This window comes from Triplophysa dalaica, chromosome 20, assembly GCF_015846415.1.
Source record: "Triplophysa dalaica isolate WHDGS20190420 chromosome 20, ASM1584641v1, whole genome shotgun sequence".
Taxonomy (NCBI): domain Eukaryota; kingdom Metazoa; phylum Chordata; class Actinopteri; order Cypriniformes; family Nemacheilidae; genus Triplophysa; species Triplophysa dalaica.
Genome location: NC_079561.1, coordinates 4,865,756 through 4,889,307, shown reverse-complemented (window position 1 = coordinate 4,889,307; position 23,552 = coordinate 4,865,756). Strand labels below are relative to the sequence as shown.

The window sequence follows — 23,552 nt, the reverse complement described above, 5'->3', positions numbered from 1 at the left end:
TCGTGCAATGTGATAAACTCCAGGTACGAATAAGCAGACGAGTTTGTATTACTATCTCCTCACAAGAATGAATTATGGCCTTAGATTTTGGGAGTCTTTTTGGTCCCTCATTTAAAAAAACCCTTTCGATAAATGAGTTCACCTCAACTGTGGTTCATTCATATAATGTTAAACTTGCGCAGCACGGATGAGCATCGCGGACAGAATCAGCAGAGAATCACATGATCCGAACCACGTGATCACATGACAATCGCTGCTCTGCTATTCACGTGACTCTTTAAAACCGAATGACGGAAGTTGACGTTGAAACGCGGTGTAGTAGCTTTTCAACAATGGCCTTCGCTTCAGTTTTGTTATTTATATTTTCATTTTATAGCTGTTATGCTCAAGTGCCGCTGCTCATGTGGACCAGTGACGGGTATGTTACATGATTGTCTTTATATGATTAGTTTGTGTCATTTTACATGTGTATCGTCTATACACTACAGAGATTAGTCAACAGACGTTGTTGTACGATGTGTTTAGGCAGATAAATTGACATCAAGACTACATGATCATTGACTACCTTGTGTGTGTTTTATTTTATTGAATGAGCAACTTTGTCATTACAGGTACAGCTTGCCACATCTCACCCAAGACCCAGCCGGTCATGTAGTGTCCGATGGACATCTTGTGTCTTATTTAAAATCTGCATTAGATTCTGCTCCACATAATGTTTTACTCTTTCTACAAGATAAGGTAAGAACTTCTATTTTGAAGGCATTGGCAATAAGATTACAATGTGGAGCAATTAGGGTGTTAGTACAGCAGCTTCCCCTTCTCTGTATTTTTCCTCTAGCTGCTGGATTTGTCAGTATAGTGTGACACTGAGCAACTATTTTACTTCCCCATCAATCTTTCCCCGGGACAAACCAGTGTTTCATTACCCGTGTACATCTGTGATATGCTAAAAAGACTGTCAAAACATTAATCTCTAGTAATCGCATCCAGAATAAAAGTTTGTAGTTGCAAATCCATTTTGCATTTATAAAGGCACACACATACATGTATACATATTTAGGAAATATTTACATGTACTCATTTATATTTTCCACTGTGGTTTAAATGTTTTTTTAATTCATATATTTTTCTTATATATATGCATGCATGTATTTGTATGTTTTTATAAATAGAAAAGTATTACTTATTTATGTTTACCAATACTTTAAATGTTTTTTATTTATATATTTTTCTTATATATATGCATGTATTTGTGTATTTTTATTAATAGAAATGTATTACTTATTTATATTTACCAATACTTTAAATTTTTAATTCATATATTTTTCTTATATATATATGCATGTATTTGTATATTTTTATTAATAGAAATGTATTACTTATTTATATTTACCAATACTTTAAATTTTTAATTCATATATTTTTCTTATATATATATGCATGTATTTGTATATTTTTATTAATAGAAATGTATTACTTATTTATATTTACCAATACTTTAAATTTTTAATTCATATATTTTTCTTATATATATATGCATGTATTTGTATGTTTTTATAAATAGAAAATTATTACTTATTTATATTTACCAATACTTTAAAATTTTAATTCGTATATTTTTCTTATATATATATGCATGTATTTGTATATTTTTATAAAAAGAAAATTATTACACTGTATTAGTATATAAGTACATAGAGATATATGATTTAAACACAAACTTTTATTCGGGATGCATTTAATAATTGAACAATATGTGATGGGCAAAAGTGTTATAGGAGTGCACACTGTGATCCACAGTTTTATGTAATAATTATTGGCTATTGATTGTATACTATAATTGATTATAAAGAGTGATAATGCTCATATATGACCCTGGATCACAAAACCAGTCTTAAGTAGCACGGGAACATTTTGAGTAAAATACAAAAAGAAATTGTATGGGTCAAAATTATCGATTTTTCTTTTATGCCAAAAATTATAAGGATATTAAGTAAAGATCATGTTCCATGAAGATATTTTGTAAATTTACTACCTTAAATATATAAAAACTTAATTTTTGTGAGTGTATGGCCTGCCACAGTGCCCCTTATTAACAACTTCAAAGGCGATTTTCTCAATATTTTGATTTTTTTTGCTCTCTCAGATTCGTTAGTTTTAAATGGTTGTATCTCAGTCAGATATTGTCCTATTCTAACAACTCATACATCAGTAGAAATCTCATTTATTCAGCTTTCAGATAATGTAAACATCTTAATTTCTAAATATTGACCCATAAGATTGGTTTTGTTGTCCATATGTAAAGAAAATAATGTTACAGTGGTTCCATTGGTAGAACATTGTTATTATAGCTATGTGTGTATGTCATGTGTACGAGCCCAGGAATACACATACTGTACTTATACATGTCTAGATTGAATACTGTACTGTACGTGTACATTAATTGTAAAAACAATTCTGCAGTCTTACAATGAAGTGTTTTTTTGAATAATTTCCTGACTATACAGCTTAGTGTAGATGACTTCACTGTTTACGGCGGCGTGTATGGGAACAAGCAAGATAGTGCCTTTTCCAACATAGAGGTGAGTATTCTCTTGATATTTTCAAGAGCTCTCTCAAGCATTAAACATGTTAAAAGTTAAACATGAGTCATCGGTTCTCTTAAATAGGCAGCTCTTCAGGCATCGTCCAATCCCCTGGTGTTGCCTTCTCTTGTCTGGTCAGCATCAGATTCAGTACTGGAACTCTTTCAGCGAGAGCTGGGCATCCCAGCAGTCCACATCGGTCCGAGCACTCTGGAAGAATTTCAGCTAAATGCTTCCCAGCCTTCACTGCTGGCTGTCCACCTCCCCTACACCGCTGGGTAAACGTGCTATAAAACATTCACAGCTCTAAATGCTTTTGCAAAGTGTTATCTTATTAGTATTATTCTCACAAAGCAATCACCGGAAGTTAACATTCCCTTGTTTTTTTTTCAAATGTCAGTACTGAGACAAAGGAAATGCTCCTTAAAAATGGTGAGTTGTTGGATTTCTGTCTTGTTCAGCAAATCATCATAATCCACTGATAATGTTTTGCATATTTGAGTTCGTTTTAATCAAAATTTTAAGTGTTTAAAAAAAGTACAGTTTATGTAATGTCTGTCCTTTTTTAGATAAAATCATCGGAGAGGTTCTTGGCATGTTTGAATCTCATGGTGTGCCTTATACAGCCGTATACACCAGCCTGAAGCCTTCCATTGTAAGTCATCGTAGCCCTTAAAGGTTCTTCACAGTTCCTCTTCACACATGGTGTTCATCTTCAATTCACAACGGTGTTTACATTTATTTGAACTGTAAAAACGTCCAGCTGAGACCTTTGTGATTTATTTTCTGTAGATCATTCAGGAGACTCCGATAATGGAAGAAAGTGCCATTGGACGTTCATTACTTCAGGCTCCACCACAGCCATCTGTGAAACCTCCGGTTACATTTGAAAACATACCAGGACAGCCGTGTATAATGCTATGGGCTGAAAACCTCACTGTTGCTAATGATAAAGAGTCCGTTGATCTGGCCCCAGGGGCATTTAATGGTTCTGCCACCTTGAACGGTTCAACTTGCAACCAAACTCTTTCAAGGTCAGAAGAGAAAAAAAATACAAAATTGTTTCTTCATTTACTAACCAGATGTGTGTGACTTTTATACATGGAATAGAAGAATAGAAAAGTACTTTTCTGTTTAAATCAATGCATTATTTTTAATGCATTGCCTTTATTTTTCAGACTCGTCCTAAATTACCAAAATGTTTTTGGGGCCAAATCTTTTCGCCTTATGTGAGTATTCAACACATAATCTGTCAAATTTTAGTGATAGACGCAAGATTAAATCCAATGACACTGAATATACACACTCGAATTTGAACTTGATCTCTTTCCCAAACCTCCAGCTTCTCCATGCGCAACAGCCTCTTTCCAGTGTCTGCTCGTTACTGGAGCGTCATGGAGCAGTTGGTGATAGAGCATGATGGGCAGACATCAGTCTTTAATGGTAGTGGTGGTATCTATTCACCTGCGGAGTATTCTTTCCATTGCCAGAATGTGAGCAGCACACAGAGCCCCCTGCTTGTTCCTACTGTAAGGGATACCCCTTGGAGGCTGTCATTCACAGATTTTCAGGTACTGCTTCAGGTCTTGTTCAAACAAGTTGTATATCGGTGATGGCATTTTCTTGTCAGCATAACGGAATTAGATGGCTTTTATTTTAAAACTGAATGTCATTTTTGCCCTCGATCACAGCCTAAAAAGAGCCCTTTGATCAGACAAAATATTTAAAAGTGCCAAAGTATTTGTACTCTTTGAAACAGATTGTTGCACATAAATGAGTTGTTTGACAGAGATAAAATGGCTTGATACTCGTACATTACATAGCTTCTGTTGGGTCAACATCAGTAGAGTGAATAACATATATATGTCATTTGTTTTCAACAGATCCAAGGCTTCAATCTTCAATCTGGTAATTTTTCATATGCCAGTGATTGTGCAGGTTTCTTCACTCCAGGGATTTGGATGGGCCTTATCACCACTCTCCTCATGGTCCTGATCCTCACTTACGGCCTGCACATGATCATGCAAGTTCGCACCATGGACCGCTTTGACGATCCAAAAGGCCCGGCTATATCAGTGCCTTTAAATGAATGATTTGAGTCAGGAAAAACAGCCATTTATTGATTTTGTAAGTTAATTCAGGATCTAGGTATTTGAATGTTTTAAATGTGTATGTTTATTTTGTTGGCTTGTAAGAAGTGGTAAGAGAATAATTTTCACTTGTTTTTCATGTGAATGGTCCAGTTTCAAAAGGTTTGATACATTAGTTTTAATATACACATGTTGCTCTGTCAAGCTAATGTAAAATGAAATTACATTTTGGCTTCTGTGATCAACTTGTTTTTGTACTATTATTTATCTCATTTGTCTTTTAAATTGGATGGTTGAATTGTGTGTTTATTTGTAATTATGAGATTTGCCAATATGTATATACCAAATGTACTAGATAAAGGGGTGGGGTTTCATTCTCTTGTCGTAAAGTTATGAATTTTTGGAAAAAATGAATTGTATATTATTGGGAATCACTAATTTGTACCATTTTTGATTATTGATTTTGAAAATTAATAAGCCTGTGCCTTTCAACGTGCAGAGATTTATTTTGACAATTTACAGAGCATAAAATATATTCTACGGACTTCTAACACCATCTCTTTAATAAAAAGCTTAATTACAAAACCAATAAGCTTTTTTATCATTTTTTTCCATTTCTCACAGATAAAATTTAAGAATGGTCAAACTAAGCAGAGAATTTGATCAAGTGCAGCATTGTGTGATTTACCTGAACAGTTCTGAATTAAAATGCTGCAAGACCTCGAAATTGAAATAACATTTGCAAAAAAGTTTCAGAATTACATGGAGCAATTTCATTGTAAACAATGAAAATATGCTTTCTAAAATATGCAACTAACATTTGCATTGGTCTGAGCAGTCTATACAAGAAACAATTCAAGTCAAAATACAATGGAAAGCATATCTTTATTTTGTCTTACAATCAATGACGTACAGATGTTTGGCTCTAGTTGCTTCTTGGGTCCACAGTGATTATGAAGGAAACAATTATGTTGCTAATATAAAGGAACAGCTGGATCCCCAAGCGACACTCAAACCCAAAGATATTATACCGCCTCTTCAGTGCCAGTGTCCCAGGCAGCATAAGCAACAGAACTGCAAGATCTTAAAACGAGTGAATGATCATATGGGCTATAGATTAACAGTGGTTTAAGTCTTCAGTAGAAAATAATCACACAAGTTTATAAAAACCTTAAAAGCACACACACAGCTCAGTGAATTCAGTTAATTTTTTTATCTACCTACGCCAGGTATTGCTAGATTGCAAATGTACAGGGGCATGACCAGCACATTTTGCTTGGTAAGTTTAAATACTGAAAAAGGAATAACAAAACTTCTATCCATGTTAAAGTGAATATGCCTGAGCTACATTGATTTTTCTTTTATTTTTTTATGAATATTAATAATTCCAGAATTTACAGTCCTAGAACTGGTCACTGTAAATAGGCACTATTCATCACAATTTGTTTCATTTTTACAATGCTTAAGACCAACTCTTATACAATAATTCGAAAACAAAAAGACCCAATAATAAAACTACTGTACAGGGGGAAAAAATGGTCTTATTTGGCATTAAATATGTTCATTCAACAACTTTAAATTACACAAATAGACAAACAGACTCGCATTAAACAGAAGAAGAACATCCTTCATCATTGCTCTAATAGATCTAACAACAAGTAACTGTTTTGTGGCCTTTCTATGTACAGTGGCATATGGATAATGTTAAGTGCTAAAACACAGCAAAATGGAAAATTTATGTTCTGTTCTACTTGCCGGAAAATGCACTTTCAACACATTTATAGGATTAACCAAATTTTGCACAGCAAATCACAATCTGCATGAATCCATGCACTACTTTCATTATTTTCTCCAAATGAAACTCCTATGTACAGTATTTTATTGTATTTATATGATCTAGGGGTTGAATTTAAATAGCTTTAGACTGAGTAAGTAGCATTTTGACTTGGTTTCCAGGAAGAAATGTAATCACAAAATCATTGTCGAGTTATACAGGAAATCAGATTTGTAAGTTGTATAACACTTAATAAAAGTAAAGTTACCCAGACTTGTGTGGAGATCTTTTCCAGGATATAGAGAGAGAATGCACACATTAACTTTGAAAAATGAAGTGAAAACAAGCTAGGGCACTCCACACAACAGTGTCTGATTATTCTAGAGAAGATTGTGTTAGAAAGGAGTCCTGAAACGTGCTTGTGTGAACGATACATTTTGAGGTATCTTCACTTAGTGGTAAAGATTGTTTCTCCTCAAGCACTTTGTGCAGGTTTTTTATCAGATCTGTAAAAGAATACAATAAGGTGAATGATTTTAAGGAGATTCATGTGCTGAGGAGGAATGAAAAATCATGTTAAATATTTCGAGGAACAATGCAACATGCATAATTCCCATGTGCATCCAGTGGTTTTAGTAAAACCAAATATAAAAGTACATGACACATTAAGTTATTGTTAGTCAAAATGAGATGCGTCAGGCTGTAGATGGACAAATTCAGATAAAGCATACAGTATTTCAAGGGGGGAAAAATCAAATATTTTTTATAACATTCAAAAAACCAAGCTGTTTTTGCTTTGTGTTTTTAAGATATCTACGCAAAAAGCCCTTTTTACATGTGAAACAGCATACGACTCAAGGAAAAGGGCACTGTCACGATGAACACACATGTGATCATTCTATTAATTCACTTCTTGTCCTCTAAATAACAATTTAGGAATAAACTCACGTAGTTGCCTATTTTCTTACCATTCAAAGTGGTAAATCTCTGTCTTCATTTCTAGTCGCCACCTTTTGTGAATAGTTATGTTTTGAGCTGGAACCCAAAAGTCTAGAGGTCAAAATGTGCAAAATAGCCAAGTATGCTAAACCTCACCCCACCATCCACTCAGGAAACCTTAGCCCCATAGTCAAACACATAAAAGCCTTCAGCGCCCAAACAAAGCAGCAAAACAAAACAAAACAAAGTCTATTAACATATAGGGTTGCAACAAAAGAATTTCCAAAAGATATTCTAAAGGGAACTTCAGGATTAAAAAATCCAGATTTTAGCCAGACTGCTTTTATGATGGTATTTTGTCGTTCTGTCGTTATCAACTCGCCTCGAGTTGTTCCAAATCTGTGCAAATTTCTTTGTTCTGATGGACATGGAGAAATATATTTGGAAGAATGCTTGTAACAAACAGTTCTTGGCCACCATTGACTACCATAGTAGTCAAAAGTGCCCCAGAACTGTTTGCTTTCCAACATTCTTTAAAATATCTTATTTTTCTGTTCATCAGAAAAAAGAAACGTAAACAGATTGGGAAAACTTGAGGGTGAGTACACGAAGACAGAATTTTTGGGTGTAAAAAATAAACGGCTCACACTGAAGCGTAATACGAAAGCCACGTGAATATAAAAAAGCCTACATTTCCCATGGAACATTTCTGGTAATTTTCCCCAAACCTTTTACCTTTTGCAACCCTTAATGTCAAAAGTTTATTACTATAATAATGTATGGTTTTATTTGATCATTTCAAAACACAGTGTACTGACCAGATGATACAGGACTTTAATGACAAGCAATTTGCCTTGAAAGTGCTGAGAGAAAATCACAGCCGTTCAGGACATGTGGGCTACTTCTGAAAATCTACATATCATATAATTATCAATACACTGCACAGCTTGTATTGCTAATTTACACAACTTGCTGCTAATGGGGTTGAATAGGACAGAAACTGATTTACATGGAGAAGATGGCTTTATGCTTGTCACTGATAGTCATGTCTGGTTAAGACCCAGTGTAAGTGGTATAACAAAGTTCAAAAGTGTCAAAGTTTGGTGTAAAAAAAAAAAACAGCCAATAAATCTGACAAGCATCTATGCAGGCCACCGGAGATAAAATGTTAAATTCAACTTACTTCTTTTTCTTGAGATATACAATCAAAAATGGACACCCAACCACAGTCATACAAAGCAACACAACTGTTAAAGAAAAAAGAAAGTTACATCTCTTCCATTGCTAATAAAAAACACAATCGTAAAAAGATAAAAATACAAGTTTGCAATTAGTTGGCAAACTAATGAGCTGAATGCAATACTTACTCCCGAATATCGCACCGGCAGATAGTCCATCTGAAAAATAGAAAAATAACAAATTACATCAATTAGCTATATTCTAAGAATAAAGGTACAGACATGGTCTTGTCATGCTAGCATCCTAAAAATAAAACGCAGATATTTCATACAGAACAGGAACTACGTGTGATCAAATCACATCTTCAATAAACAGTGCAGTACTACAAAATGATGAAATTCTAATTGGGACGCAAAAAAACAAACAATCGCCTTATAGATAATTATGGTAATTCTGATAATTCTTGAATGAATGTGAACTGAACTCATTATTCTAAGGATGCAAGTATAAACTTTTTAACAGAGCAATGAGACTTACTTGAGGAAGTAGGATCAGAATCGGCTGAAAAAAAAAGGAAAAGAATTCAACTTTACAGTGTACGAAACCTTACATCACATGTCATGTCACTTCACTATCACTTTCTTTATCTTCTTATTTCCATAAGAAGCACACGTTAAGCAGATAACATAGATCATTTTAACAACATTGAAATCATGTAAGAGAGCGCAAAAACTTTCTGACATGTACAATTCAGGTCAATATTTTATCAAGGTGTTAAAAAATGTCAAATGCCAAAGCCCCTTGACAATGATTCTGAGTATTTGCAGACCAACAGTGCCAAAAGGCACTGAGATAAAATCATGCTACTTTTATTATTTTATCATTATAAGGCCCATAATGTTATTTTTTGCACAATACCATTTATACTAGTAATTTTGGACCATGTTACAGAAACTATCTGAACCCTCAAGTGATGCTTGACTTTAAAATGAATGACAACAGTGACAGTATCATTGTCTGAAACCTTTGCCTAGGAAATAAACTCAACACATGTGGAACATTACAGATGCATGACTGTAATACGAACAATACAACACAGCAAAGTTAGGATAGTCCCAAATACAACACTCTCAGAAGCAATACTGTGATTGTCAATCTAAACTGTCAGTTCGACAGACAACACTAAATATGACCAAATATTGCCACAAGTATCACATCGGCAGACAGAACATTAAGTATTCACAGGAAAAAAGTAATTGATGACATAGCTGACTATTTCAAGCTTTACACAAAAAAACTCAAAACCAGGTATCTAACAGCTTCTTCTGGGGCAAACAAGTGCTTTTGTTTCTACATATACCCACAAAGGTTCAGAACAACTAGAAGCACAAGTAAGGGCTGTAGTTACCTGAGCATGTGAAGGGCAGATCTTTCCATTGGGTGTCCTTACATGTAATTATCTTGGAAGTTTTTGAATCAACTGGTTTAAAACCAGATTTACACTCAAGTTCTAGTCTGAATCCCTCACGGAATTTATTTGCCAAGTTTAATTGTTTGGCTATGACATTCTCTTTAAGCTCAGGTCGTCCACAATACCCTATATTGCGGAGATAAACACAAATAATACAGTCATCTAAAAATGGAGCCTGTAAAGAGCCACTTTAAGTCACAAAAATGTTTGGATTATGAAGAATCAATCAGGTCAAAGCATTATTATAGCAGCATTATCATATTAGCATTTTTGTTTTAATTGGTCTCATGCTTTTTCCTTAAGGGATAGTTCACCCAAAAATGAAACACCCGTCATTGTTTACTCACCCTCGGGTTGCCCAAATCTGTATAAATGTCTTTGTTCTGATGAGCATGGAGTAAGATTTTCGAGAAGAATGCTTGTAACCAAACAGTTCTTGGCCACATTTGACTACCATAGGAAAAGTGACAACTGTAGTCAAAAGTGCACCAGAACTGTTTGCTTACGTACATTCTTCAAAAACGAAACAAATATAATTTATAAAGCAATTTTTCCCAGTATTTTTGGGTGAAGTAATTCATTAATTCAACTGATTTTATTTACAAGTATAGATCAATACAGGGAGGTTTAAATAAAGGTTTGAGAAGAAAACAGGAACGGAGCTAAAGGCGACTTCGACAAACAATACTGTAACTAGGGCTGCACGAACCACGATTAATCGTTATTTAATCGTGATAACGATTTATGATTCCTGAGCATAATCGTTGTGATAATAATGTTTTAAAAGCAAACACAAAACTCCCGATAAGGTCAGAAATTCATTGCAAAGCTTGTATCTTTTAAACTGCCACTTTGCATTTGTACCCTTTCAATACATTTTTTGCAAAACCCACTGACAAAAATTATAGCTGACCGTTAGTAATGATTTATAAAAAAACAAGAAATAAAAATTGATTAGCAAGCTTTTATTCTGAAGGTCACTAAATGTATTTTTTTTGTGGTGGAGTGTTTAGATTGATTGCATGCTTTAAAATGGCAGGCAGCAGATTATAACATTAATTGGCTATAAGTATAGGCCTGATATACATGCTGAAGCAAATATAAAAGCAAAGTTCTGAACTGAAAAAATAATTGTGTTTATTAATCGTGATTAAAAATTTGAGCAAAATAATTGCAATTATCCTTTGACCAATACTCGTTCAGCCCTAACTGTGACTATGTTACAATTTATAGAGTAAACACAAGTCTGAAGCAAGACGCCCAAAATATGCTAATTGATACCTAACATCACCAACTTTAAAATGGGGATCGTAAGTTGTCTGTTTTCCTGCATGTAAGGGCAGCGGTTACCTTCGCATCTGAGATGGAGCGGTGACCATTCGGTGTCCTGACAGGTAACATACTTAGGAGCTTCTGAATCAACTGGTTCATAACCAGTTTTACATTCATATGTTAAGATGGATCCATTAAGGAACTTAGTCTCTGAATCAAATGGCTCGGATATGGTTACATTCCTTCCAATCACAGGATGCTTACAAAATACTCCTTTATGAAGGGAAACACAAAAATGGTTTTGACACGAATTTCCAGTAACAAATTCAGTACTATTCTAGTTATATCTTTTATTATTACTTGGTTCATTTTTCAATTTGTAGTAAACCTTTGACGATTGGCTGAATCAAAAGATTAAGACTTTGTCTATAGGCAACATCACTTTACAATGCTTTCAATGCTTAGTTGAACAAATCTTTTACTGCCATTATTTTGCATACAGCAAGACGAAAGGTCTTCGCACATACAGTCCAAAATTTTCATATACGTTTTTTCGTATTTGGCGATCGTTTGTACGGTGTCTCTGAATTGTCAAAATGCTTCCTACGTATGCGGAAAAACGCAGAAAATCAAACCCAGTCAAAATATTTTCATGACGGACAAAAGTGTAAATGTGATTGACACAACATAAGATCGTATTTATTATATTAATGTGCGAAAATTTCAGACTCGATGTGCAATAGCCATAAGAGAAAAAAAAAATGTGTCCTAGGTGCTTCAGAAATTCAGAAGCTAACTCTGAGATGCTTAGAGAACTTGATGAATGAAACAAAATACATGATGTAGATTAATCCAGAATCATATTAGTAGGTAGCAAAGGTAAAAACTCAAGATAGAATTTTACTCATAATTGACAAAATTATATTGTTCCTCATTAGTCACGACTGTAAAGAGTTAGAAATAAAACACTGAGATGAAGTAAGAGAGAGCAGTTTATGGTAATGTGTACGGTACCTTGAGATGTTAGTAGAACTTTTAGCCTATTACATTTACGCATTTGGTAGACGCTTTTATCCAACGCAACTTAAATTGTTTTAAACTACACATTTGTTTCTGACTATGTTGGAAAACGAACCCATGACCCTGGTGTTGAACCCATGCTCTAACCACTGAGCCACAGGAAAGCGGTTATTAACTATTAGTAACAAAACTATTAGTTCTGAAATAAACACTCAGTTTAATTGCTTGTCTTTTTAAGGTCCAGTGTATGAAATTTAGCAGCATCTAGTGGTGAGGTAACCCACAACCAACGGCACAGTCCACTACAGCCCTCCCTTTTGAAGCACTACTGCGGCCCTCACAGGACAAAGATGTTGTCCTGTTTTCGAGCAGTTTGTCTGTGTAGGGCTACTGTAGAAACAACATGGCGAATGTGGGGACCCGCTGTGTATGTTGATAGAAATAGCTCATTCTAAGGTAACAAAAAACACTTCATTATTTAAGGTCTTTATACACCTATGAAGACATAGTTATGTATATTATATTGCATTTCTGTCAATAGACTCTCCAAAATATTACACATTAGACCTTTAAGACTGATCCTAAATCAGATCTACAACCACAAAACAGTGCAGGAGCCTGTTAGCATACAGATCCAACAGTAAAAATACACCACTGAAATCAATGTACAACACAATGAGCACACTCTCAATTTCTTCAATAACCAATAACCAAGAGGCAAGTTCTGACTTAGAAAAGCAACAAGCAAACTGCCCAGAAAGAGTAAGTCGCCAAAATAAAACCCAGTTAATTCTTTTATTGTTTACTCAGCCTCATTTCATTTCAACCCTGTATTGCTTTTCTTTTTCAAAGATATTTGTTGGTAACCAAACAACACTGACTACCACTATGGCCACAAACCCACTGAGGCATTTTTTTATATCTTCTTTTGTGTTCCACAGAAAAGTCATATACAGGTTTGAACATGATGAGGGTAAATGCATGATGACAGCGCTCACAGCAAAAACACAGACACTTGAGCAGGCAGAGAACAGCGAGCCTATCAAATGTATGTAAGAGACCAAAATAAACTTTATTATGGTTTATTTGGGAAAATGAATATGCAGCAAACATGCTAAATGATTGCAGGGTTTGTCAATTTCACATTGACAAGTGAATCTTCTCAAAGCTTAACATTAACACACACCAAGAAAATACTGGCAGAAGTGGCGAGAATAAATCAGCTGGCACAGCGGCCTATTAGATCCTAAAGAACTTACCTTTTGATGACTAAATGATATCCTTTTGGATGAAGCAAGAATTTTTTTTCTATACCATTCCTCGTGGTTGGCAGAACTTGCCATAAAAGTTGATTGTCAATATGTCAGTTGAAATAAGTCTCTTGACCTTCTACAATTTCATAGCTGGACCACCAATAACAAAGCTGAAAGCGTTGGGCAGGAAACATGCTAATAGAAACTGAATAGGCAGCAAGTATTCCTCAAAAACTTTTACTTGCATTTTAATTGTGAAATGATCAATTCTTGTTCACGAGATAAAAAAGTTAAGACCCTCTGGTTACACCCTAAGCCATCCACTGGCAGTATATACTCTGAAGTGATGCAAGCCGGCCAACAGAAACGTAAACAACAAGATAATAGAAAAACATGTACTTCTGTTAATAGTTCTTCCAAGCACTATAAAGATGCCCCTCTGGCATAAGAACCACTACAGACCTCCAGAATGTCAAAATGATTGATTGATGTCTTAATGCAGGACCCCTTAAACGCATCCTAATAGCAGGTGTAAACTGGGTCTCAAAAAGGGTTTGTAGCTCTCTCTTACCAGATCTTAATGTTGCTTAGCCTGGAAATGTTACCAAGTATCAGAGGTGGACATTACTTAAGTGTTTTTACTCAAGTAACTTTTTTGATAATTGTAATTTATAATAGTTTTTTTATTTAGGAATTTTTTAATTCACTATATTAAGCAAGCATATCAAATATTTTTTACTTAACTACATTTCATGAATAAATCTTGTTTTTTACCTTTTAATACTTAAGAAAAAGATCAGAGGTAAATGCAGTAGATGTGAGCTTGTCCTTAAGTATTTTTAATTATAAAAGTTGGAATGTACTAGATGTACTTAAATTCTGTATAAAAAAACATGCATTTATGAGATGTAATGGAATAAAAGTATGAAATATGCTTTATAAAGTAATGAAGTATGTTCTCCAAAGTAAAATCTTCATCCAAACTCAATCCATTTCATAATTTACTCAACATAGCATTATGACAAACACATGATTTTTTATATGAATCCACACATATACTTTTGTGTTCCACAAAAAAAAGCATTGAAACAATAAGACGCGCATGTAAGAGCAGGAGTTACCTTTGCATTTCAGTTCCAGAATAGACCATTTCTTGTTTTCACACGTAATTTTATTAGAAGCCTTCAAATCCTCTTGTTTATACCCAGGTTTACATTCATATGTTACGCTGGTTCCCTCATGGTATTTCTGAGTGACTTCAGATGCTTTGGATATGATGACATCCTCTTTAAACTCAGGCGGTTCACAGTACCCTACATAGTGGAAATAAAAACTAATATATATAGAATGGTCTGATACAAGACATACACTGGGTTCACACCAAACGCGAATTAAGCGTTTTGTGCACGTAAATTACATACAAAATCAATGCAAAGACACGTTTAGACGCCAACGTGCGTCAATCTTGTGTTCTGCAAAGGTTGAAAATATTTGTCAGATCGCATCACTCACGCAAAAATAAACTTTTAACGATTGTTCACGTTTGGGGTGAACCCAGCATTAAATGGAGAGCTTACCCTAAAATAAAAATGTTGTCATCATTTACTCACCCGAGTTGTTCTAAATCTGTATAAATGTCTTTGTTTGGTTGAACACAGAGAACTAATGCTTGTAACCAAACAGTTCGTGGTCACCAATGACTACCATAGTAGGAAAAATTAAAATGTGCCCTGTTTGCTTACTGTCATTCTTAAAAATATCTTCTTTTGTGTTCAACAGAACAAACATTTTTCATACTATGGATAAAAAAGACGGAACGTCTTATTTTTGTGAACTGTTCCTTTAAGAAGTTTTCATGTTCAGACGATCAATTAATTGTGACGCCCCCAAAAGGTAAGAATAAGAGGTATGTGTGTGTGGTTATCCATACTGCCCTACAAAGGCAAAGTGCAGTAGCTACACATTGGGTCTAAATTAAGATAAGGTTTGAAATGGGCATTGTAACATCTGTTCTGTCTTTTGACCAGTCTCCTGGTTCAATTTTGTTCTGTTTCAGAGAAACAAGATTGTCAAAACTGCAGTTACTGGCTGCAATGACTGGCCGGTGTGAAAACTTTGAAGGCATTTTTCTAAGTTTGTGTAGTTACTGCACTTTGCCTTTGTAGGGCAGCATAGTCCATACTGTAGACTTACCAATACACTGCGGTGGTTCAGAACTCCATCCATTTGCTGTACACGTAATATAATCTTGTCCAATAATGTCATAGCCAGCATTACACTTGTACTGTAAAAAGTTATTCAGACCGTAGGGAGGTGCTTTTCCACCGATTCGATTCCCATTTGGGACGATAGGCGGTGGACATGATACAACTAGACAAAAAAATTCACCACATCAAAGCTGTAATTAATATGAACTATCGTCACATTCATACATTTAAGAAGTAAAATTATTGTGGGATATACCCCAAACAGAAAAACAAGTCTAGTGACAACTTTTTGTAAGCATTCAACAATAACTTACCAATACATTTTGGTGGCTCTGGATGAAATTTTCCATCATCAGAACATTTTATTACATCACTTCCAACCAGGTTAAACCCAGGGTTACATTTGTAGTACACCCCATCTCCATATTCATATTTTCTATCTGGATCTTCCTGCTCATCATACCAGCCATTTTCTATTACTTGAGGTGACCGACATTGCACCGCTTAAGAGAAAGAATGATATGATTATAGATAGAATAAATAGTTATGTGCTCTTCTTTAATAGATCACATTCAAATGTCCAAACCTTCACACTCAAGATCTCTACCATCCCAGCCATTAGCTCGACATGTTCTTTGAGTTGGCCCAAAACTGCTAATTGTATATCTGAAAAAATTACCCTTTGACTATCAAATATTAAACAACACACAATTTAAATTTTATATTTTTTCATATTACAACACACTGCATAAAAAAACTAACCTCATGTTTCACTTACCCTGTATTACAAACACCTGTAACCGAGTCACCAAACAAAATACCGTTAGGTATTTCATATTTCCCATTAATGACGTCTGGAAGACTTCCGCAAGATTTTCCTACAATGGATAAAGTTATTCACCAGTGATCTATATTTGTTTCCATAACCCTTATGAACAAACTAAAGAAAATAGAAACATAGCAGAGATAAATATGTATTTACTTGTGCAGCTGAGAGCAAGTTCTGTCCATTTGTTTCCATTACATGTAACCGATCTAGATCTTCCTCCAACTGCTACGTATCCAGTTATACACACAAACGTTACTTTGGATCCATCCGGGAACTCGTTTGTCGAGATGTCTTTGTCTGATAAGACCACGTTCCCTTCAAAATTAGGTTTTGAACATTGTGCTATGAAAACAAATGACAGAGAAGGTGGTTAGAAACCTAGAAGACAAAGTTTAGCTCCAGCTCTGCGAGCAATCCTTAATATCTTTATTTACTCGTTCTGGATAGAACTCCATTTTGACCTTCATTTTGACTTAGCCTCATGTAAACCGACTTAAGTCTTTTTTCAAAATGCTGACGCATGCATAGAAAATAAATAGTGATTTTTGAATTTAGCTATTTCACAAGGCAGTTTTTCAGCACAATGGGAAATGTTCACATTCACATTTCCATTAACAAGTTTAATTTAATGGTACTAAAACCACTCTTGTAAACTGGGTTTACAAGACTAAAACAAAGGAAACTGTTTTGTGTAAACATGCAAAAAACAAATAAGCACCATTAAGGTGAGCACAGAGAACACAACACGACTGTTGTCGAATGCTTTAAAGACTACACAACACTATCTTTTATAGTGTTAAATAATTGACTAATACAGAAGGAGTTTTATTTATATGAGGTAATTGGGGTCAAAAACACCAGCTGCTGACTAGAAGTCATGCGTGTTCGTAGACATGTTTTAAGATTAAGGGCAACTGTGGCCCTGAATAGGATCATGTGTCTTAATCTTATTCATCAGTGTAAGCACAAAGTCCAAAAATGTCATGGCAGGTGATTTAGATCAAATACAAAGAGACACTCACCTCTCACATGAGCACGCTTCATAAGACACAGGAAAATCGCAACAGTGAGCACCTTATATCCCATCGTATGTGAATATCAAGTTCCAAACAACAACTTTTTTGCTATTAGTAAATGAAACGAAAACACAGTGTAAGCAAATGTCCTTTTAAAGTAACGTTAAAGTAACAAAGAATAACCAAACGTCAACACTCGCTATGACAATACAGCCCGTTAGCCTTAGCGGCTAAATTAGCATAATAATCCACATACGGGTTTTAAATGATCTAGAGCTCACGACAATTCAAACAACACTCGTTAAAATACATTTAGCAGACTGTCAAGGTTTTATTGTATTAACTGTCACCTAGTACGAGAAGATGTGTGCTTAGTTAGCGACTAAAGTTGAGCTAAAAGACAAGTAGTCACGCACTCGAAAATAGCAAGGAAGGGCGCGACGGACAGCGCTTCCGCTTTACTTTTCAACAATAATCATTTAGTATGAACAATTACATTTAGGTTAATAAGCCAAAGTCTGTGTTTTCACATATAACGTTAAGTTAACGTAAACACAAGATCACAGCTGACATTTACATTTTAACTCTCATGTAAACATTAGATATTGTCGACTACGTTACATGCTGAGAGAACAGTCTTACCTCTTGGGAAGAGATTTCTCAGTACAAGTGTTCAATAAAAGCCTGTATAAATATTATGTCAGAATGGCTCAGGCGATTTTCAGGGCAGATAACATTTCCGTCAATTCAACCCACTGCAGAGAACGTCGTTTTCAACAGGGCGGGGCTTCTGACTCACGTGGATGACGTCAAACATTAACAAGAAAATCATCCATGCGTTGGTTTATTTCTTTCGCATTTTCCTTATGATTTTAAATCTGATTGCTTTACTTAATATTATTTTGTGACCCAGCCTTTATATCATTCACTAAATTGGTTTATTGTAGTCTTCCTTTTAAGGAGACATTGAAAATGTAGAGGAATCATGTTTGTCCTGTAATCATTTCCTGTTGAGTAAGTTTACTGATGTTTCACAAACTTTGCCTCACCCTTATATTGTGAGGAATTTTATGGGGCAGTATGCTTGTTGTGTAAGGCAATTTGACTTCAAACATAGAACAGAATTCGTCAACCAAGAGATGCAAATGTTCATCAAGTTTTTTGAGTCCAAGTGCAGAGCCACAATACCATGTGAGGTGTGATGTTATTAACTAAAAATGTACTAAACACCAGGTGTTGATTAACATACTGGGCATAGTTTAATGTATACTGCTTCAAGTAAAATAAGTTAAGTTAAAGATAACCTAAATGCCTCAAAAGAATTTACAATTCGTTATCCACAGTTTTAAACCTATTTAAAAGGAAGATGCTTTTTATCAAGAATTTAAATTCAAATCTATGGGGTTTACTTCATCCAGTGGCCAGCAGATGTAACTGCAACCGAAATTCATTTTATTTACCATTGCTGACAGACAAAGCATGCAGAAAAATACTTTGTTTTTATTTTAGAAGACTCTTACAGGAACAAAGTAGCATGAAAGCACCATCTAAAAACAATATAATCGTTTTAACTTTCATTTTCCATAATGAGTAGGCTCCTATTTATGTCCACTTAATTGCATGCTTTGCCTGCCAAGTCATACCAGTGCTTTAGCATTGTTGTTTGGAAAGTAAATTGTTATAAGTAACATTTAGGTTGTAAGTCGATGTATTTATTTTGTCATTATGTGTCTTAAAGGGAATTTACTGTAAAATGTTCTGTTCAGATTAGTTCTTTTGCTGAAGTGTTCACCATATTTTTTAGACCACAAGTTTTATCTTTAGTATTAGGACTTGGGTCAAGATCCGGATATAGCAGCCAGGAGCCAAATAGGATATTTAAGCACTGTTTTAAGCCATTGTTGTAAGGAATCTAGAGTACTTTAATCAATTCTAATGTTAATAATGGTTATGGAAATAATTTTAAACCTTTTTCGTAACCATATTCAATGTTGTACATTCCTTCTTAAAAATGTCACACTTTACGTTTACCGTTTGCTTTTTATCCAAAGCCACGTACAAATGATCCCCACATAGTTATAAAATACGTTTTTTTAATGACATATTTTTCACAGAGATTGACAGGATGAATTTCTACAAAACAATGTAAAGGTAGATGATAACAAAAGTAAACATATTTCTTGTAGTTCATAATAAATGTGATATAAAACAGGGCTTGGTTTCTATTGAGGGAATAGAGAGTATGCTATACAGAATTATGGTTCTGAGTCAGATCTCTTTGTGATGTTTGCCCTGAACCCTCCGGCATCTTGATTTTGTCCAAATGTGCACTGCTCATACGTCAATCATGACCTACAAAAACAACAACCAAATTTATACGTATATTTTTACAGAGGGAAAACAGCATTATGTGTTAGTATGATTACCATCGTAAAATATATATTTTTTACAGCTATTATCGTATCTAATATGAACCGTTAATGTTAATTTTACTGTGTTTAACCCCAAAAGAGTACATATAACAATGGAACTGTTCTTACCCTGAAAAAATTCAGAAGGTCAGAAGCTATGGCAAAGCTCCAGAGATTCTCAGATGTTTGTGTGGATGTTGTGTCTAGATTTTGAAATGTAATGGAGTAAAAGTATGAAATATGCTTTATAAAGTAATGAAGTATTTTCTCCAAAGTAAAATCTTCATCCAAACTCAATCCATTTCATAATTTACTCAACATAGCATTATGACAAACACATGATTTTTTATATGAATCCAGACATATGCTTTTGTGTTCCACAAAAAAAAGCATTGAAACAATAAGACGCGCATGTAAGTGCAGGAGTTACCTATGCATTTCATTTCCAGAAGAGACCATTTCTCATTTTCACACGTAATTTTATTAGAAGCCTTCAAATCCTCTTGTTTATACCCAGGTTTACATTCATATGTTACGCTGGTTCCCTCATGGTATTTCTGAGTGACTTCAGATGCTTTGGATATGATGACATCCTCTTTAAACTCAGGCGGTTCACAGTACCCTACATTGTGGAAATAAAAAATAATATATATAGAATGGTCTGATACAAGACATACACTGGGTTCACACCAAACGCGAATTAAGCGTTTTGCGCGAGTAAATTACATACAAAATCAATGCACAGACACGTATAGATGCCAACGCGCGTTGAAAAGGTTGAAAATATTTGTAAGATCGCATCACTCATGCAAAAATAAACTTTGAACGATTGTTTGCATTTGGTGTGAACCCAGCATTAAAGGGAGAGCTTACCCAAAAATAAAAAAGTTGTCATCATTTACTCACCCCTGGGTTGTTCTAAATCTGTATAAATGTCTTTGTTTGGTTGAACACAGAGAATGAATGCTTGTAACCAAACAGTTCTTGGTCACCACTGACTACCATAGTAGGAAAAATTACAATGTGCCCTGTTTGCTTACTGTCATTCTTCAAAATATCTTTTTTTGTGTTCTACTATGGATAAATAAAGACAGAATGTCTTATGTTTGTGAACTTTTTTCTTTAAGAAGTTTTCATGTTTCGACGATCAATCAATTGTGACACTCCCAAAGGGCAATAATAAGAGGTATTTTGTTCCGTTTCAGAGAAACAAGATTGTCAAAACTGCAGTTACTGGCTACAATGACTGGCCGGTGTGAAAACTTTGAAGGCATTTTTCTCAGTTTCAGTGTTTGTGTAGTTACTGCACTTTGCCTTTGTAGGGCAGCATAGTCCATACTGTAGTCTTACCAATACACTGCGGTGGTTCAGAACTCCATCCATTTGCTGTACACGTAATATGATCTTGTCCAATAATGTCATAGCCATCATTACACTTGTACTGTATAAAGTTATTCAGACCGTAGGGAGGTGCTTTTCCACCGATTCGTATCCCATTTGGGACGATAGGCGCTGGACATGATACAACTAGACAAAAAAAAAACACATCAAAGCTTTAATTAATATGAACTATTCTCACATTCATACATTTAAGAAGTAAAATTATTGTGGGATATACCCCAAACAGAAAAACAAGTCTAGTGACAACTTTTTGTAAGCATTCAACAATAACTTACCAATACATTTTGGTGGCTCTGGCTGAAATTCTCCATCATCAGAACATTTTATTACATCACTTCCAATCAGGTTAAACCCAGGGTTACATTTGTAGTACACCCCATCTCCATATTCATATTTTCTATCTGGATCTTCCTGCTCATCATACCGCCCATTTTCTATTACTTGAGGTGACTGACATTTCACCGCTTAAGAGAAAGAATGATATGATTATAGATAGAATAAATAGATATGTGCTCTTCTTCAATAGATCACATTCAAATGTCCAAACCTTCACACTCAAGATCTCTACCATCCCAGCCATTAGCTCGACATGTTCTTTGAGTTGGCCCAAAACTGCTAATTGTATATCTGAAAAAAATACCCTTTGACTATCAAATATTAAACAACACACAATTTAAATTTTATATTTTTATAATTGACTTCAAAATTCAAAGTCTTACTTTAAAATCTGCGCTTTAATGTATAATTCTCACATTTGTAATACTTTGACCAGTTAATAATATTATTTGAATGAATTCAATAAGCCGTTTCATGTATATTCTTGAATCACTTAACTAATCAAGGTTGATGAAGGATATAGAAGTAATCAGTAATGAGTAACTAAATACTTTTTGGACAGAGTAATGTGGACAGTAATCTAATTACACTATTGAATATGTAATGAGTAACTAGTAATTAATTACTTTTCAGAGTAACTTACCCAACACTGTTAAACATATTAACCGAATGACGGGATTTATAGACAGTCCGGAACGATTTCATGAATTAACAGTTCAAAATGCTTCCATTTCTATTGTCATGAAAAAGTTTCTCCAGTATGGCAGTGGTCGTTTTTCTAGATTTACAGTAAACTCGGGCTGTACAAACTCCATAAGATTTTTAAAGCCCTCTCCTCCGACAAAGCCGATCGGAAGCATATCCTAAGCGATTATTTTAGTAATTAAACCCGTTATTTGCTCGCCCGTCTGGCATCCAAATTGGTTTGTCTGACCATAAAACTAGCAACTGATTTCTGACGTGTGGATGGATCTGCTGGGTGCTTCGCCTTCAAATGATTGTGCATCGTGGTTGTTGATCCATGATAAGCAAGCTTTGGCACTTTTTATTTTTTTATTTTATTAAAGGACCCCCACACAGAACACATTTTTTGACACCGTCTCAATTTATCGTTCCCGTCATACCACGCGGGTCTACAGTGTGCGTAACTTCGTTAACAATTGTTGTGAGAAAAAGTTTCCTCTCCTGTCTCTTGATTGACAGCCTTTAGGTTTAAGGTGCGTCATTATTGGCAGCGCCAGCCTTTGGTTACATGAACACGTTACGCGTGAAAACACGGCGATTTTTTTAAGATCGCACACACTATTCGAAATTCTATGATTAAAAAACTAATCGAATATTCGAAATTCGTGACTCATTCCTATTTCAAAACACACTCATTGAAATTAATTTAGCAGACTGTCAAGGTTTTATTGTATTAACTGTCACCAAGTACGAGAAGGTGTGTGTAGTTAGCGAATAAAGTTGAGCTGAGACAAGTGGTCACGCACTCGAAAATAGCGCGGGCGCGAAACACAGCGTTTCTGATTTACCGTTCAACAATAATCATTAAGTATAAACAATGAAATTTAGGTTAATAAACCAAATTCTGATGAAACAGATTCACATATAACGTTAAATTAACGTACACTAGATCACAGCTGTCATTTACATTTTAACTCTCCTGTATACATTAGATATGGTGGACTACGCTACATGCTGAGAGCACAGTCTTACCTCTTGGGAAGAGATTTCTCAACTCAAGTGTATCAACATAAAAGCCTGTATAA

The 23,552-nt window shown here is 34.8% G+C and overlaps 3 protein-coding genes across 8 annotated transcripts; 1 reads left to right on the top strand and 2 right to left on the bottom strand.

The window, feature by feature from the left end:
* Positions 1-261: 261 nt before the first annotated feature.
* On the top strand, positions 262-5,272 carry atp6ap1b (ATPase H+ transporting accessory protein 1b). The gene is made up of 10 exons (XM_056732827.1): positions 262-418; positions 612-738; positions 2,508-2,582; positions 2,670-2,863; positions 2,986-3,017; positions 3,155-3,240; positions 3,378-3,619; positions 3,764-3,814; positions 3,928-4,156; positions 4,469-5,272. Exons 1-10 carry the CDS (start codon positions 288-290, stop codon positions 4,676-4,678), a joined length of 1,377 nt encoding a protein of 458 aa, XP_056588805.1. The 5' UTR covers positions 262-287; the 3' UTR covers positions 4,679-5,272.
* Positions 5,273-5,541: 269 nt separating this feature from the next.
* Positions 5,542-18,436, bottom strand: LOC130409129 (complement receptor type 1-like). 6 transcript variants are annotated; one of them, XM_056732816.1, is made up of 15 exons: positions 18,278-18,436; positions 17,642-17,743; positions 16,773-16,961; positions 16,569-16,668; positions 16,377-16,456; positions 16,105-16,293; positions 15,777-15,953; positions 14,705-14,896; positions 11,389-11,583; positions 9,976-10,164; positions 9,105-9,128; positions 8,756-8,785; positions 8,572-8,635; positions 7,418-7,484; positions 5,542-6,955 (listed from the first exon to the last, which is right to left on the bottom strand). In XM_056732816.1, exons 2-14 carry the CDS (start codon positions 17,703-17,705, stop codon positions 7,421-7,423), a joined length of 1,557 nt encoding a protein of 518 aa, XP_056588794.1. In that variant the 5' UTR covers positions 17,706-17,743; positions 18,278-18,436; the 3' UTR covers positions 5,542-6,955; positions 7,418-7,420. The 6 variants fall into 6 exon arrangements, with proteins under 6 accessions (XP_056588794.1, XP_056588796.1, XP_056588797.1 ...); XM_056732818.1 differs by lacking the exon at positions 7,418-7,484; XM_056732819.1 differs by lacking the exon at positions 9,976-10,164.
* Positions 18,437-19,758: 1,322 nt separating this feature from the next.
* LOC130409529 (membrane cofactor protein-like) lies at positions 19,759-23,332 on the bottom strand. The gene is made up of 7 exons (XM_056733560.1): positions 23,316-23,332; positions 21,995-22,074; positions 21,723-21,911; positions 21,397-21,573; positions 20,477-20,668; positions 20,176-20,249; positions 19,759-19,987 (listed from the first exon to the last, which is right to left on the bottom strand). The coding sequence occupies exons 1-7, from the start codon at positions 23,330-23,332 to the stop codon at positions 19,970-19,972; spliced, it is 747 nt and encodes a 248-aa protein (XP_056589538.1). The 3' UTR covers positions 19,759-19,969.
* Between the last annotated feature and the right edge of the window lie 220 nt (positions 23,333-23,552).

What these genes read in the sequence shown, in the direction of transcription:
- LOC130409129 (XM_056732816.1), bottom strand. Translation starts at nt 17,705, where the DNA reads ATGGGATATAAGGTGCTCACTGTTGCGATTTTCCTGTGTCTTATGAAG. An exon ending in GAAGCGTGCTCATGTGAGAG is followed by an intron (nt 16,962 to 17,641) that starts GTGAGTGTCTCT and finishes TTGTTTTCATAG; the next exon opens with CACAATGTTCAAAACCTAAT. An exon ending in TGCCGGTGCGATATTCGGGA is followed by an intron (nt 8,636 to 8,755) that starts GTAAGTATTGCA and finishes TTTCTTTAACAG; the next exon opens with TTGTGTTGCTTTGTATGACT.
- atp6ap1b (XM_056732827.1), top strand. Translation starts at nt 288, where the DNA reads ATGACGGAAGTTGACGTTGAAACGCGGTGTAGTAGCTTTTCAACAATG. An exon ending in CTCATGTGGACCAGTGACGG is followed by an intron (nt 419 to 611) that starts GTATGTTACATG and finishes TTGTCATTACAG; the next exon opens with GTACAGCTTGCCACATCTCA. An exon ending in GGAAATGCTCCTTAAAAATG is followed by an intron (nt 3,018 to 3,154) that starts GTGAGTTGTTGG and finishes GTCCTTTTTTAG; the next exon opens with ATAAAATCATCGGAGAGGTT.
- LOC130409529 (XM_056733560.1), bottom strand. An exon ending in AGAGCCACCAAAATGTATTG is followed by an intron (nt 21,574 to 21,722) that starts GTAAGTTATTGT and finishes TTTTTTGTCTAG; the next exon opens with TTGTATCATGTCCAGCGCCT. An exon ending in TCTGGAAATGAAATGCATAG is followed by an intron (nt 20,250 to 20,476) that starts GTAACTCCTGCA and finishes TTCAAAATCTAG; the next exon opens with ACACAACATCCACACAAACA.